General features: G+C 35.3%; 1 protein-coding gene across 1 annotated transcript; it reads right to left on the reverse strand.

Moving 5' to 3' along the window:
- Positions 1 to 1,582: 1,582 nt before the first annotated feature.
- On the reverse strand, positions 1,583 to 4,947 carry LOC108828395 (O-fucosyltransferase 15). The gene is made up of 10 exons (XM_018602075.2): positions 4,340 to 4,947; positions 3,732 to 3,824; positions 3,543 to 3,642; positions 3,397 to 3,458; positions 3,227 to 3,315; positions 3,024 to 3,144; positions 2,797 to 2,940; positions 2,392 to 2,729; positions 2,076 to 2,316; positions 1,583 to 1,970 (listed from the first exon to the last, which is right to left on the reverse strand). Exons 1-10 carry the CDS (start codon positions 4,799 to 4,801, stop codon positions 1,662 to 1,664), a joined length of 1,959 nt encoding a protein of 652 aa, XP_018457577.1. The 5' UTR covers positions 4,802 to 4,947; the 3' UTR covers positions 1,583 to 1,661.
- Between the last annotated feature and the right edge of the window lie 10,339 nt (positions 4,948 to 15,286).

The following is a 15,286-nucleotide window of genomic DNA, read 5'->3' on the forward strand; positions in this document are numbered from 1 at the left end:
CATTGGTTTAAAATCTAATTTTAGTTAAATTATTGTCGGATTTGTCATATTTAATTAATGAAACGAGATATTTAAATGGTCTCTAACATCTACATTTGTTTTTCGATGAATAAAATTAAACTTGTGATGTTAGGTACATAGCATCATTAAGTTGAGAGATGTTGTCATGCATAACATATACTTCGTATAGCTAGGTATACATTAGTATACTTTGCATGGTTAGCCATGTGATAGTCAATACTTAACGTAGCCAATAATCATTTTTCCAAAAAAATAATACTTACAAGTAATTTGCTTTGCCTTGTTACCTGCCAAACCAAGTAATTATTTCTTGATTACATACAAAAAGACATTATTCAAAGAAGTAGACAAAAGTGAATAAGTGTTTGAAATATTGAAAGACAATGTGAAACTCATTGTTCATAATATTTTGTTGGCAAAAAGAATGGCAAAACGTGGATTTAATTTTTTTTGATATAGACTTTAATATCTTATTTAATAATGGGCTGTTTTGTTTATTAAACAAAATAATATTGTAATTAACCATTACTAAACAAACGACAAGAGATCTTATTTTCAAATAATAAGTATCATTTAGCAAATAACGAAAAGTTATACAACTAGTTAGGACTGGACGTTCGGGTACCCATTCGGGTTTCGGTTCAGTCCATTCGGGTTTCGGGTTTTCGGAGTCAAATATTTCAGTTCCATTCGGATATTTCTAAATTTCGGTTCGGGTTCGGTTCGAATCTTTGCGGGTTCGGTTCGGGTTCGGATAACCCATTTAAAATGTTTTTAAATTTTCAAAATTCATTATATACTTTAAATTTTCAAAATCTATAAGAAAGATAATATATTACATATAAATTTTCATAACATATATGTCAAAATACCTTAATTTAACATATAAATTAGTTTTTTTTGAATATTTGGATAAAGAATCAATAGATATTTAACTATTTTTAGTGTTTTCAGTATACTTTAGCTATTTTAAACATTTACTTTTGACTATTTGCATATATTTTTCGAGTATTTTGGAAAACTTAAAAGTATCTTATATATTTTTAATATTTTTAATATACATTATATATAAAAATAATGTATATATTTAAGTATATAAATTTATTTCGGATACATTCGGTATCCAAAATACTTCGGTTCGAATCGGGTTCGGTTTCGGTTCTTTAAATACCCAAATTTTGAACATGTTCGGATATTTAATCAATTTCGGTTCAGGTTCGGTGCTATTTTTTCGGATCGGGTTCGGTTTGGTTTTTCGGATTCGGATTTTTGCCGAGCCCTACAACTAGTAATAAGTAAAAAATTGCGAGACAAGTATCAAAAAATAAAACGATACTTGATATTTGCTTGTCTTTGCAAGTAGTGAAATTTTTTGACTTATTACTTGCCTTGCTAACGGCAAGTACTAGATTTTTCAAAGCGAATAAGAGTCAAGTGACGAGTTTAAGACATATCGAGTAATGATGCCCAGCCTGATATAATTTTTTTTTGTGTTTCAAAAAAAAGAGAAGAGGTCTTTTTGCTAGGCAGTACTGTTGTTTGAAGAACTAAAACTGTAGGCTCTTGAACTAAAATGCCATATAAATAATTGGTTCAACCATTTCAGAAACCGAACCGAACCATAATGTAAGAACAAAGAATCAATCTTCATTACACATACATTCTTTACATCTTGGATAACGGTAAACACTGCGTCCCGTTGGTCTAACCAACACATGTTTTGTTTGCCTAACGTTCTTTCTCACTCTTTGCTCAAACACTTTCCACTCTATAGTATTGTTCTTCAACAATATGTCCGAGAATCTCCTTTTGTTCGGTCTGATCGTCGGCATCTTCCCTGCTCCGTAATAAATCCTGTAACCGGAAACCAGAGACGACAGCTGGCTCCCTGAATCCGTCATTGCAAATGCGTCCGACGCAGCGCAACCAATGAAATCAAGAACCGCAAGCTACATAACCGGAAATAACCAAGGAAAAAAAATCAATAACCGGGTAATTAACCGATAAACCGGAAAGTAGTTGACTCTGTTTTTTTATTTTCCCAATCATTTCACCTGAGAAGAGTAGTTCTTGAAAGGCTCTAGCTCTGTTTCAGAGAGTACATTCTCTTTAGTAACAAGGTTCGGGTAAAGACTCGTTAAAGCTGCTAGACGCTTCGTCCCACCGTATATATTCGCACCAGCCACGAACACACGAGTCTTGCGGTTGAAACCGAGACCCGCAAGCATAAGCACAGCTTCTTCAGGTGATAACGGACAAAGCCCTTCCGTCCTCAAATCTTCAGGAGATGGCATTCTACAAAAGACCATACATAACGTAAAGAAACCAAACCTGAAGACAAACAAAAAGAAAAGAGGAAAAGAGACAAACTTCTTGGTCTTTGTAAAATTTGCAAGCGTTGGGAAATGCTTTTCTCGGTAAGCTGATAGCTCCGTCTTTTCAGCGTCGCCTCCACCGAAGTAACAAAGAGAATGAGCCACCATATCGATTTCGAACCGGAGATGGACCGCTAGATACTTTGAAGCCTTGTGGAGAGGACCAGCCTTCTTGTCCAATATGAAAGATGCGTATTTTGGACCGACCAGATACGGGTCAACCGGTGCTAGGTGTGATCCGCTGTCGCGTAACCTCCTTACGAGAATAGCGCCCGTTTCTTGTATCTTTGGAACGAAGTTTAGCGCGTGAAAGTTACATCTACACCGCAGCCTCTACAAATAAAAAAGTTGGATCATTAATGCATCAAAGGATCAAAGAAAGTCTTGTTGTCACCTCTACCTGTAACTCAAAGGGTATAGGGTCAAAGGCCAAACGGTTTCCGAATCCGAAGAAGTGGACGACTCTGTTCTTGAGAAGAAGAGGGAGAATGTGCTTCATGTAGAATCCAGGCTTGGCTTCTTTCATAACATCTATATCCGTAACCTTAAAGGTGACAAAAAAAGGAAGTTATATAAACAAACGACTAAGATGATGAAAACGCTTTGTTTTGGTATAAAAGAACTCACGAGGCTGCCAATGGCCTCAAGGTCTAGAGACTGAAGCTCTTTTGGTAGTTTCTTTACTATCCGTATATCGGGAGAGAGATACTTTATGAAATGTTCCACCTGGTAGATATCTTCAAACTGACTATAAAAGAGAATATGCACCAATCAAGAATGTCAAGAAGGAATAGAGACAAAGATAGAGGAGGGAGATTTTAAATAGTTACCTTGAATCGGTCCAGACATCGCTGAACATAAACTTGGGAACAACGAGTATGGCGTTGAGTAACCGAGCAACAACAACAATGTTACAAACCTGTTTATATAGATCCAAAAAGGTTAGCCTTTAAAAAGTATTTTCATATGTAATGTGTAAAAGAAATCACAACAAACTTACAGCAACTCTCTGTTGATTGATCCCACCATTTGCAGTTACCATTATATATCCATTCTTCCCATCTAAATATCAAAATCAAGAAACTATTTTAAAAGACTGAATTTAGAAAAAGAAATGAAGGCTAGGGGAGAAAGAGTGAGAGAGACCGTTGGGCTTCCAAGAACGTTGATCAGCGCAAGGCTTCCAAGCCAAAGCTTGGTCCTTTGGTTCTCGCCACAACTCTTTTGGCTCAATTTTGTTTTGTCCCTAACAAAAAACGAATTTTATGAATATGTGAAAATGTGATGCATAAGAAACAGTATGAACAATAATATTAGTAAGTATTAAAAAAATACCTCAGCTAATGCATGAGCAGCATAAGCCAACAATCTACCATATGTTCCATTGTATTTCTTCTTTGGTTTCCCCATCTTTTTCTTCTCTACGTGCTATATCATCAATCACAGACGCATCAACAAGAAACAAGCTTACATCAAATGAAACTTAACATAAACATCAATCCATAAAAACTAATCATATAACATAAGTATTACCATTACCATTTGAAATAACCAAATATCTAAAAATACAATTTTTTCATTCGAATATTTATATCAGAAAATATCCAAAATTATCCGGAAAAAGAAAACTAAATTACTCAAAAACAAAATTATCCAAAATTACCGATATTTTATCCAAATTATTTTATCCACATTATCTTACATCCGGACAACCCAAAACTATCCCCAAAAAATGAGCTAAACTGGAACTGAATGAAGCTTGGACTTTTTTGTATTAATTGGTTCAAACCGAAAATCAAAAGAACCGAACCGAAATAGGACCAAATCTATAATAAATATCTCAAAACCGAAATGACCCGATCGTAGAACCGAATGCCTAGGTGCAATGTAATCTTGACAGTTAAAAATTACTGACCAAATTTACAATTTAATAACTAATTTACCTGTACCGACGCTGCCGACACTTTAACAGATACCCGTTTGGTACTCGGTTTCAGATCCGGGTTTGGTTTCGGATTCGGTTTCGGATTCCGGTTCTTTGAGAACCCTCTTCGAAGCCAAGCTCGACCTTCGTGGAGCTGAGAGAGCATAAACCAATTAACAAAAATGAAGAAGCCCACAAGCGCGATTACTCCCACGGCTGTTTTCGCCGTTCTGATTCTCTTCCTCTTCCCTCTCTTAACCGGATTTTTCAGATTCCGGTTCGGGTCGCCGTTGAACCAAGACCAAATCGATCCTATCAAATCCGACCCGGTATTCCGGATTTTCTCTCCAGCTACTTCAGAGAACCGGGTTGGGCCGAGTCGGGTCGGTGACTGAACCGGACTAGCTGCTCCTTGGATCCGATCTTGGACTCGAATATCGCAAGTCTCTGGTTTCTCTTCGTCAGGTCTCTCTTGAGACATAGTGAAGAACACTGAGCTCACTCTTTCTCACAAACGAAAGAGAAAGATCTAGTCCAATCTAACGGAGCTTAAGTGAAGAAAGAGAGAGAGTGTGTTTGTTTGAATTTCAGTGAGGATCATTATTGTCTTTTGTCCGAACGTAATATTGTAATAATGGTTCTAATCTTTGAGATTGACGCTTGTATTAATTAATTTAAAGGTCCCTGTCCTTTTAAATTACTTTATCTTTACCCGTATTATTTTATTTGATACGCACACAACCTTATGCGTTATGTCATCTGTGTTTCTAATTTTGAAAAAAAATGACCCGTTGTTATTCATTTTCAAAAACAGTTATTGAAGTCTAATTTGTTTTGATTATTAATTATCAACAAAATATATTGGATAAACTGTAAAGTTGGATTAGCTCCTACCAACTAGGTATGTATAATAATTTTCTTATTACCACTATATACAAATTGATGAAAGATTAAATCAGTTTAACCAACTAGGTATATAATAATAATTTTATTTTTGTTATCTAGATCTACCATTCTAAATAGATAGTACAATTTTTCAATAAAATAAATAAAAGTGGGTCGAAAAAAAAAATGGAAACCCTAGAGAGAAACTCTCTCAAGTCCGCATCCCAAGGTGCCGCTCCGATGGATCTCCCCAGCTCCAACCACGCAGCTCCTCCCTCCTCTCTCTGAAGCTCTGTTTCCTTACCACAGCCATGAAGATGTCTACTCCGCCGCCGCCGTCCTTTGGCTTGATGCAGCACTGCTCCTCCTCCTTGAAGATGATAATGACAGCTCTTCCTCTTTCTGCACAGCCCGGTCCTCCTCCGGATCCGCCGCCGAACAAGCACTTTCCCGTTGAAACGCTCTCTCCTGTCAAGCCACCAGAACCTCCAGACCCACCAGACGTTTCCGTCAGCTTCATGCTACTCTGAATGGTATCAAGTAAGCTCAGTGATGGTGATGCTGCTCTTGTGGTCACTGACGATACTATACTTGTCTACTGGCCTTCTTTTCCTGTGGTATACAGGTCATATCTCTGTCAATGTTCTTTTCCTGTGGTATACATGTTGTATCTTTGTTTGCTCCAGAATGTGTCTTCTCACAGCTCTTGGTCAAGCCTTCGTTTTATCCAGTCGCTTATAGACATCCATGTTCACCTTAGCTCTTTACTCTCTGGTTATCCATATTCTTTTGAATGGGAGGCAATGCCAGATGTGCGGGTGAATCGAGCTTTAGTTGGTAATGTACTGATGGACTCAGTGTCCTTCGGATGCATCTTTATGTCTCTTGGTGGTTTCCACTCTGTTATAGAGTTGGCTTTGCATACTGCTTCCTTCTCCTCTGTTCTAGAGTGTTCGCTGGCTATTATTTACTGGTTTCAGGTCTGTCTAACTTCCTCTAGAGTGGAGTACTTAATGGTAAATTGCAGATTTTTAGCTAGATTGGAAGATTTCTCAATAGATGATTCGTTCTCTGTTGTCAAGATACGAGGACGTCTCTGCAATGTGGATGCAGCTTGGGACGCCAAGTCTAGGCACTGCGACATCAGAGGCATCTTCTCGGGTGAGAATACCATCACCCTACCAAACCTTTGCGAGTCTCGCAATCATGTATCATCAGCACTCATGGCTGAAGCCATTGCTGTCCGTCTTGCGGTAGCTACTACCGTCTACTCAAACATCCTATCCTTGGGAGTTCTCTCTGATTCTCTATCACTCATCAAGCTATTGAAGAATGGTGGATTTCAGCCGAAACTTTTCGGTATCATGTTTGATATCTATAACTACTTGTCTTATTTTGATGTTATATATTCTATTTTCATTTCTCAAAACTTTAATGGAGAGGCTGATGCAGTGGCAAAATTAGCTCTCTCTTTGGTTGTAACCACACCCTTACTTGGGATGTAAACTCTTATTAAGTAATGCATGTTGTTTGATCCAAAAAAAAAGATAGTACAATTTTCAAGAGGATGCACTGCTATCGTCTCTTTGTGATTTATGGTTTTAAATTTGTATTCACATTTTTAATATAAAAAATCAACATAAACATTCAAATTACACAAACAAAAATAAAAATATGTAAATAAGTTTCATAGCACACAAAAATAGTCTAAATATGATTTGAGAGTAGACCAATCTGGCAATCTACATGATCTTTTATCATTTCGGATCATTTTGAGAGAGGTTGTATATTCCGTGTCTAATCTAGTTGACAAAGTTCAAAAAGGGCTAACTAGTTTCACGTGAAAAAGCGTTTATCACCGGTTTGTAGACAGGTGGTTAAGCATATGAGTTAGTTCTGCTGGGTTTCTAATTCGAATCTGGATGAGAAAGAATACTTTATATTGTGTTACAAGCATTAGCAAATGCTAGTTTTGGGAAAGATAAAGATTATGATCTAAGATCTGAACTCTTTCTATTTAAAAATAAGCTTTTTTAGTAATAAAGACCATCATCTTGAGATTTTTTTTTTTTTTGCTCTGCTTTGCTTTTCTATGGAAGAATAGCACTACCTCGGCGGTGGGAGCTAGAGTTAGCTAGGAAAACATTTGTAAACCAAAGAAAGAGGGTGGTCTTGGAATCAGAAAGCTAGAAGACTACCAGATCATTTTCGACCTTAAGAGGGTCTGGGATTATTTCTCAGGGTCTGGCTCCTTATGGGTGGCTTGGTTGAAGGCTAATATGTTTACTCGCGAGTGTTACTGGACTGTAACAGATTCACAGCGCTTTTCACCTACAGTGCGAAGCATGCTGAAGATTAAGGAGATTGTGGCTGTCTTCTTAAGATGCAGCATTGGAAATGGGAAGACAGCAAAGTTCTGGCATGATTTTTGGACAGACATAGGCCCTCTTTTACCAGCTTTCGGAGAATCGGGTACTAGGGAGTTACACCTTAGAAGGGAGGCAAATGTTTGTGACGCTCTGGTGAATGGAAACTGGTCGTTACCAGCAGCTCGTTCGGATGTGGCAGAAACTCTCCAGATTGTTCTCACAACCATGAATCCTCCTTCAGATGCAAATGGTGATGATGTTTTCCTATGGCGGAATGGTGAGGATCATTTTGTTCCAAAGTTCTCAGTCAGGTCTACATGGCAAAGATTGAGACAGCCATCGCCACTGGTTCCGTGGAGCAATTTGGTTTGGTTCAAGGAGGAAATACTGAGATGCTCGTTTGTTACTTGTATGGCAGTCCTTGCTAGGCTGCCTACCAAGGATCGTCTTGTTTCGTAGGGCATCAATGTCCAAGTGCAGTGCGTTCTTTGTCTCTCTGGAGCAGAGTCTCATTCTCATCTCTTTTTTTAGTGCCCCTTTGTTGCAGCAATTTGGGCAAAGTTCTCTGCTAGCCCGATCTTATTAGCTCCGGCTTCTATTCAGGCGTTCTCAGACGTCATTGCTGATCCCCGTATCTCAGATATTGTGGGTCTCCATGTCGTGCTCAAGCTTCTATTGCAGGTGGTTGTTTATTGCACTTGGCGGGAACGTAACCTACGCATCTTCCAGCAAACATCCTCAACGCATGATGAAGTGTTCTCTCTGGTTAATCGTCTCATCCGTGACCGCCTCCTCGCCATCACACGTCATCTCCATCCTCCTCCTTCCCCATCGTTGATGCTGCTCTACCTCTCTCTCATGCCTGCTGGTCTGTAACTTTTGCTCTGCTTTGTCTGTAACTTTTGCTCTTCTTGTAACTCTAAAGTTCTCTTCCCCTTCTTGTAATAAGTGGCTTGCCACAAATCTTGTAAACTGAAAAACCTTGGTATGAATTTTAACATTTACACCCAAAAAAAACCATCTTGAGAAACACAAAGAAAGTAATAAAAACTATCAACTAAATATACATTGTAAAGCAATCTCTCAGCTAAAAATTCAAGAAAAAAATTCTCAATTTGTTAAAGTCTGTCACCTTTGATCCTGATGAGGTCTCCGGAACCGTAGCTGAACCAGACGCCAGTCAGAAGCACCACTCCACCAACTAGAGAACCAACCAGGATGTATGTGCAGTAAAAATGCGATATCTCACCAACTTGGAGGAAGTTTGTCACGAAACCAACTTTCATGGATTCTAAACTCAATAAGGTTTCATTACCAAGTGGAATCATATTAAAAGCTTCATGGAACAGGAAGTTATGAATTTTAAAAACCAGAAGTTCCACAACCCATTTATCTGCAATTACCGGTCTTTAAGAGAAGATTTCAATCCAAAGAAGAGACTTCCTGAACCAAAGCCAGTTATAGAATTCAAGATGGATCTCTTATCTTTCCAACAAGCCCAATATGAGAAGAAATGACCACAGAAATATATAGTTATTATTAAGTTCACTAAACCGTTCAAACCAGTTCTTCACTTGCCTGATTTGGAGTCTCACCGGTTCAATCTTAGTCAAACTAAATAATGGCGACTAGGAGAGGTTCCTAAGCATATGAGAAGTATATCCGACGATCCAGGAGGAGTAGAAGAGTTCTTACCATACATAAAAGCCCACATGATCAGGAGAATCTCATTGTTTGGGAACTTGCCAAAACTGGAAGCATTCCCATTTTGGAGAATTAATATCCTGACTGAACTGTATATTGACGACTCATCTAAACCAATTTTTCAGTGTTAGTGAAAGCAGATTGTTGCATTATTTGCAGGTTCGACTCATTACTTATTGCGTCAACTCTCAGCAGTCAGAAGCAGGATTCGGGTGAACCAAAAGAATAAAGCCTAGCCCGTTAAGTATCCTTCACATATAGAACTTGATTTTAGCAGCACGTCTTTGTGGCAGAGAGTCTTGTAAATTGTCTCAAAAGAAATCTATGCAACCTTGGGGATCCATTTGATAATATGTCACCAATTGTAAAATACACTACAGATTGGTCTGTGCGATTACGCTAATATGGTTTTTTTTTGACGGCACACTAATGTGGTTTTATTTTTGTTAGTCAAATTTAACATCGAATATTTTTTTAAAAAAATTATAGTGTTAGTTTTGAACCGAATTTTCAAAACGTGGGCTTATCTTTTGTTAACAAAATTTAATTTAATAGAAGTTAATTCTTACAAGAATATATACGATTAAGTATTTTATAAAATATATGTGTTTTACATTTTGAAAATGTATGTTTTAAGTTAAAAGGTTTATATAAAAGATAAGTATGTGACAATCAAAATAGGATAATCCATCTTTTAACCTGTTTAGCATTATTTTTTTCAAAATAATTCTATAAATATGAAATGCTACAAAATTGACTAAATATGTCTATGTTGTTAATATAAGGTGGAATTGCTATGTCTGAAAAATATGATATTTTAATTTATGTTTTTAAAGTGAGAGATTATTATTTGATTGAAAAATATTTTTTGAAAGGTTATATTTTGCACAGAATTTATGTTTTAATTTGTATATACATTTTATTTTAGTTGTTTTATTAGATGGGTTAATTTATTGGGACTTGTAGATATTTTTTACCCAAAACATAAGCATATATATTTTAATTTTTGTATTTTGAAAGAAATTTATTAAATAAATTATTTTAGTTTTATTAGGTCTTAGAAGTTTAACATTTGATCATAAAGGAGAGAGAAGCTTTACATATTTATTTGAAATCTACATTTACATTTGGCAAACATATTGCAATGAAACATTTTTAATAATTTTTAAAATTTTGTAAAACCAAAATCACTTGTTAAAAAAATCAAATATCACATAAAATTTTCAAAAGATGAGTTCTAAAACTATACATTCCAAACCATATTTGACTTTCATATTATATTTTAGTTTTTTTTTAATTTATTCATTATAACTAAAATATATATTTTAATATAACGAGATAAATCTTTCTTACTCATTATACATAACATGCTTAGACAATATTCTCTCTCTTTCATTTAAATTGCGATTTATATTTATACACCCAAACTAAGAAATTATTTAATTTTGTATATTTTAGAATGAAAATATCATTATATATACACTTAACCATATTTCAATCAATAAAAAAGTAGAAAATATTATTTATAAATTTTGCATTGAAATTGTAAAAAATACCTATTTTAAAAAAAAATTTTACTCTGCAAATAAAGTAAAAAAGACGGAGTATAATTTATAAGCAACAAGAAAGTAAGTTAGCATTCTATAACATTTGTTATGTAAAATATGATCATATATTATGCAAAGATATGAGAACACAGGTTAGAATCTCCCTTCTTACTTACTCAATTTTTTTTTTTTAAAATACATTATGTAAACTATCTTATTTCCACCATAAATCAGATTTAGTTACATTTTGGGCGACAAATTTGAATGTCTATAAAGCTAAACCTATAAACTTAAATCTTTGTTTAGTTTTACGCAATTTAGGATTTAGTTTTTATTTATATTTATTATTTTTAGTATAATATTTATTATTTTGTTGCTAATAATCTTGTTACAATAGTTTAGGTAATTTATATTTTGAATAAATATTAGGAACAATTTGAAAAATACGCTATTTATAATTCAAAATTTGAATATACATTTCAATTTTTTTAAACTACACTTTAGTAAATGTGATAAGACATGTTTATCCATATCTTAACTAAAACTATTTGTTTTAAGAAATAAAGTACAAAATCAATAATACTATATATTATCACCATTATAAAATAACATTTGAGAGTGGTAAAAACAGTTTAATGTCTATGTCTGAAAATCATTTTATAAATCTTTCAAAAAAACGTTGCAAAATAACTTTCATTCCTAACATAAAACATTTCTCGTTCACCCAACATATACAATTTTGTTGAAATTCTCTATCAAGCTATATTAATGACTACCCAGATTAAGATTGGGTAAAAGTTGGATTGTCATTTATTTTTGAAGACTTTTATTTATTTTATTGTTCTTTTGCATATATAGAAAATCTACTCCATCCGTTCCTGAAAATAAGATTTTCTAGAAAATTCACGCATATTAAAAAATAATCAATGTTTTCAATTAAATTTTTTATTTATATTTATTATACACTTTCCAATAACTATGACCCAATAATATTTAGTCAATTCAATTGTTTTTAATTAATGTGTTTTAAAAGTATAAAAAGTACTTTAAAATATAGAAAGTCTGTCATTATGGAACAAAACTAAAATCTAAAAAATCTTATTTTCAGGAACGGAGGTAGTAGAAAACAATGACAGCTATGAATCTTATTGATTGTATCGAAATCAGAGAAATTTAAGGTTGTAAGTACCACTCCATCTGTTTTAAATTGTAGGTAGCTTTAGCAAAAAAAAGTTTATTTCAAAATATAATTAGTTTATATATTTTAATGCACCTTTTTATTTATTAGATAATGTGTGACCATTAATGTTAGATTTTTTATAATTGGTTAAATTAATTAATTAAATCATATTTTGTTAAAATAATAATTTTCTAAATATTCTTGCTTTTAAGCAAAACTAGTTACAATTAAAAACAGAGAAATTATATAATAATCACTAAAATTCTTATTTAAACACAATTATACATATAGGTAAACAAAAACGATCTAAAAAGATGATTTTCCATCTTAAAAAAAAAAGATAATTGCAGTAATGTAACAATGATAACCTCATTTAAAGAATTCAAAACCGTGAATGTAATCAAAGAACCATACCAACGTAACAAAAGAATCTGAAAAATAAACACTTTGATGCTAAGGAAAATCACTAGAATAGTTATCCTTTTCCTTGGACAACCACTAGAATAATTATCCAACATATCCACCAAGGGAAGAAAAAACATTTTTTTTGTGTGGAGAAAAAACATAGACGAAGATATTCTTTATTTGAGATATTGTAAATCTCTATAATAATTATAGGTTTCAAGAATTGGATAATTTAGTCATTTTATTTACAAAGAAGTATAGTTTTCTAAAAAAAGGTAGGAGTGTAACTTCAAAATAAAATGTAGTACAAATGAATTTCTCCAAATTTTTCCTAAATATTATCTGTGTTAGATAAAAATTTATTGTTAGGATATTATTAAGTAAATAAAATCATACATTTAACAAATTGTTCAAATAAAAAAAATCTCACATGAAAAAGTAATAATTTCTATTCTAATAGATAAAATCAAACGATTTATAGTGGTTACAAAAAAAAAATCAAACGATTTGTCGATTTGAAAAAAGAATGGTTTATATGTTTTACCTTTATAAGAAAAGTCTTTGAAGATAATATTTATAGTCTGACATATTCCATATTCCATATTTTTTTTTTTTTTTTTTTTTTTTTTTTTTTTGACGGCAAACGGCTATTCTATTACTCAGGCTTGAGGTGGTCTAGGTAACCAGACCGGAATAGAACAACCAATAAAATGTAACTTCCTATGGAAGGATCTAGCTGTCTTAGCTAAAAAATCTGAAATCTGATTACGCGCTCTAGGAATATACGAAATCTTGAAGTCTGGAAAGCATATGAGCAGTGTCTCTATCCTCTCTAGTTCCGTAGCAAAACTTGGCCAAGCATGAGGTTCCTTGATCATAGCAATCAAGTCCTTGCAGTCTGTTCCAAAGTTCTGGCAAATTGAATGTTGAAGCATATTTTCCATCGCCCATCGCAGTGCTCCCACTTCTGAGTGCAGAGCTGATTCTCTTCTGGGGATGTTCTGTGATCCCATGAGTTTCGTGACTCCCCTGCTGTCCAACCAGACCCATCCACACCCACTAAATTGAGCCTGAGATGTCCATGATCCATCCAGCAAACAAATATTCCCCAAGCTTATGACTTGAGGTTCCTCTGCATTACTCTCCTGTACCACTGGTGGTATCGTTTCATTGGCATTAAACCAAGCTTGACACTCACTCTCAGCATATCGAACTAGTTCCAGAGGATCTCTGTCTATGCCCCTAAAGAGTTTATCATTTCGAGCCTTCCAAATATACCAAATCAGCCAGGGATAAGGATCCCTGTCTTGATCTGGTTCAAATGTACCGTTCTTTTCCCAGAAGAGGTAGTTCATACTCGTGTATATACTTGGCGTTGGAAAAACAGCAGGACTCGTTGGAGTTGATGAGTGTAGCCAAACTTGTAGAGCAGGTGGGCATTCGAAAATAGCATGTGTTACTGATTCCTCTGGCTCACCACATCTTGGGCAGTAATTATCACATCTAATATTTCGCCTTACTAGGTTTCTCGTTACTGCCACTTGACCAGTTAACAATTGCCATATAAGGTGACAAATTTTCTTCGGCGCCTTTATCTTCCAAGCAAAGGCTTGAAGCTTTGTAATACTTGGCTCTAGCACTTGTTTTTCGTCTGCATCCTTTAGAAGATTTTGAGCAACCCAATATCCCGACTTGACTGTATATTGTCCATTTTTTGTGAAGCTCCAGCAAAACGTGTCAGGCCTATGCGTTGTGCTTATGGCCAAACTCCTTATAAGGGGTATGTCAGCAGGGCTGACATATTGTTCCAGTAAATCAACATCCCATTCCTTCAACTCCTGATTAATAAGATCACTCACCCTCATATTTGGATGCATAACTGGCGCTATAGGTATAGCCGGCCTAGCAGGGGTCATTGGAATCCAGGGATCCTCCCACACCTTCACCTCATAACCAGAATGTATTTTCTGCCTTATTCCCAACAACAAAAGCTCCCTCGCAGCGGAAATACTAATCCACACATAAGAAGGACTATTTACAGAATTTACTCGCAAAGGCGAGCTTAGTCTGTAATATCTTCCTCTTAAGACCCGGGCGACCAGCGAATCCGGAGTTTGTGTTAGCCTCCATAATTGTTTTGCTAATAATGCCAAGTTGAACTCATGGATCATACGAAATCCAATCCCTCCTTCTTCTCTCGGTAGGCAAACTTTCTCCCATTTCGACCAGTGTATTCCTCTTTTTGGGGGATTTGAGCTCCACCAGAATTGAGCAATAGCACTGGCAAGTTTTTCACATATCTCCAATGGGAGCAGGAAAGTAGACATAACATACGTCGGGAGAGCTAGCAAAATGGACTTAATCAATACCTCCTTCCCACCTTTCGAGAGCCAACGACCTGTCCAGCCATTCACTCTATGCATTAATTTGTCTTTTAGGAAGGCAAAGAGCTTGCATTTTGAACCACTAATATCTTCTGGGATACCCAAGTAAGTCCCCATCCCTCCATCATTTTGTATTCCAAGTACATCTTTGATCTCTTGCCTTGTGGTTGCGTTAATCCTCTTACCAAAGAGTAAGGAGGATTTATCAAAGTTAATACATTGTCCTGATGCTTTACCATAGATCCTGATCACTTTCATTACTTCTTCACATTCACGGGGCTCCGCCTTACAAAAGAAAAGGCTATCATCAGCAAATAGTAGGTGAGATACCGATGGACACGCGCGGGTAACGCGCATCCCCGTTATCTTTCCCTGGTTCTCTGCATGATTAAGAAGGCTAACGAGCGCTTCCGTGCATAGAATAAAAATGAAAGGAGATAAAGGATCCCCTTGTCGTAGTCCCCTTCCTGGGATAATATTTCCTCTTGGTTG

The sequence above is a fragment of the Raphanus sativus genome, chromosome 9, assembly GCF_000801105.2.
Source record: "Raphanus sativus cultivar WK10039 chromosome 9, ASM80110v3, whole genome shotgun sequence".
Lineage (NCBI taxonomy): Eukaryota > Viridiplantae > Streptophyta > Magnoliopsida > Brassicales > Brassicaceae > Raphanus > Raphanus sativus.

Coding starts and splice junctions, on each gene's coding strand:
- LOC108828395 (XM_018602075.2), bottom strand. CDS start 4,801: ATGTCTCAAGAGAGACCTGACGAAGAGAAACCAGAGACTTGCGATATT. Junction 3,825..4,339: donor TGTCGGCAGCGTCGGTACAG/GTAAATTAGTTA, acceptor TTGATGATATAG/CACGTAGAGAAGAAAAAGAT. Junction 3,145..3,226: donor GATGTCTGGACCGATTCAAG/GTAACTATTTAA, acceptor TCTCTTTTATAG/TCAGTTTGAAGATATCTACC.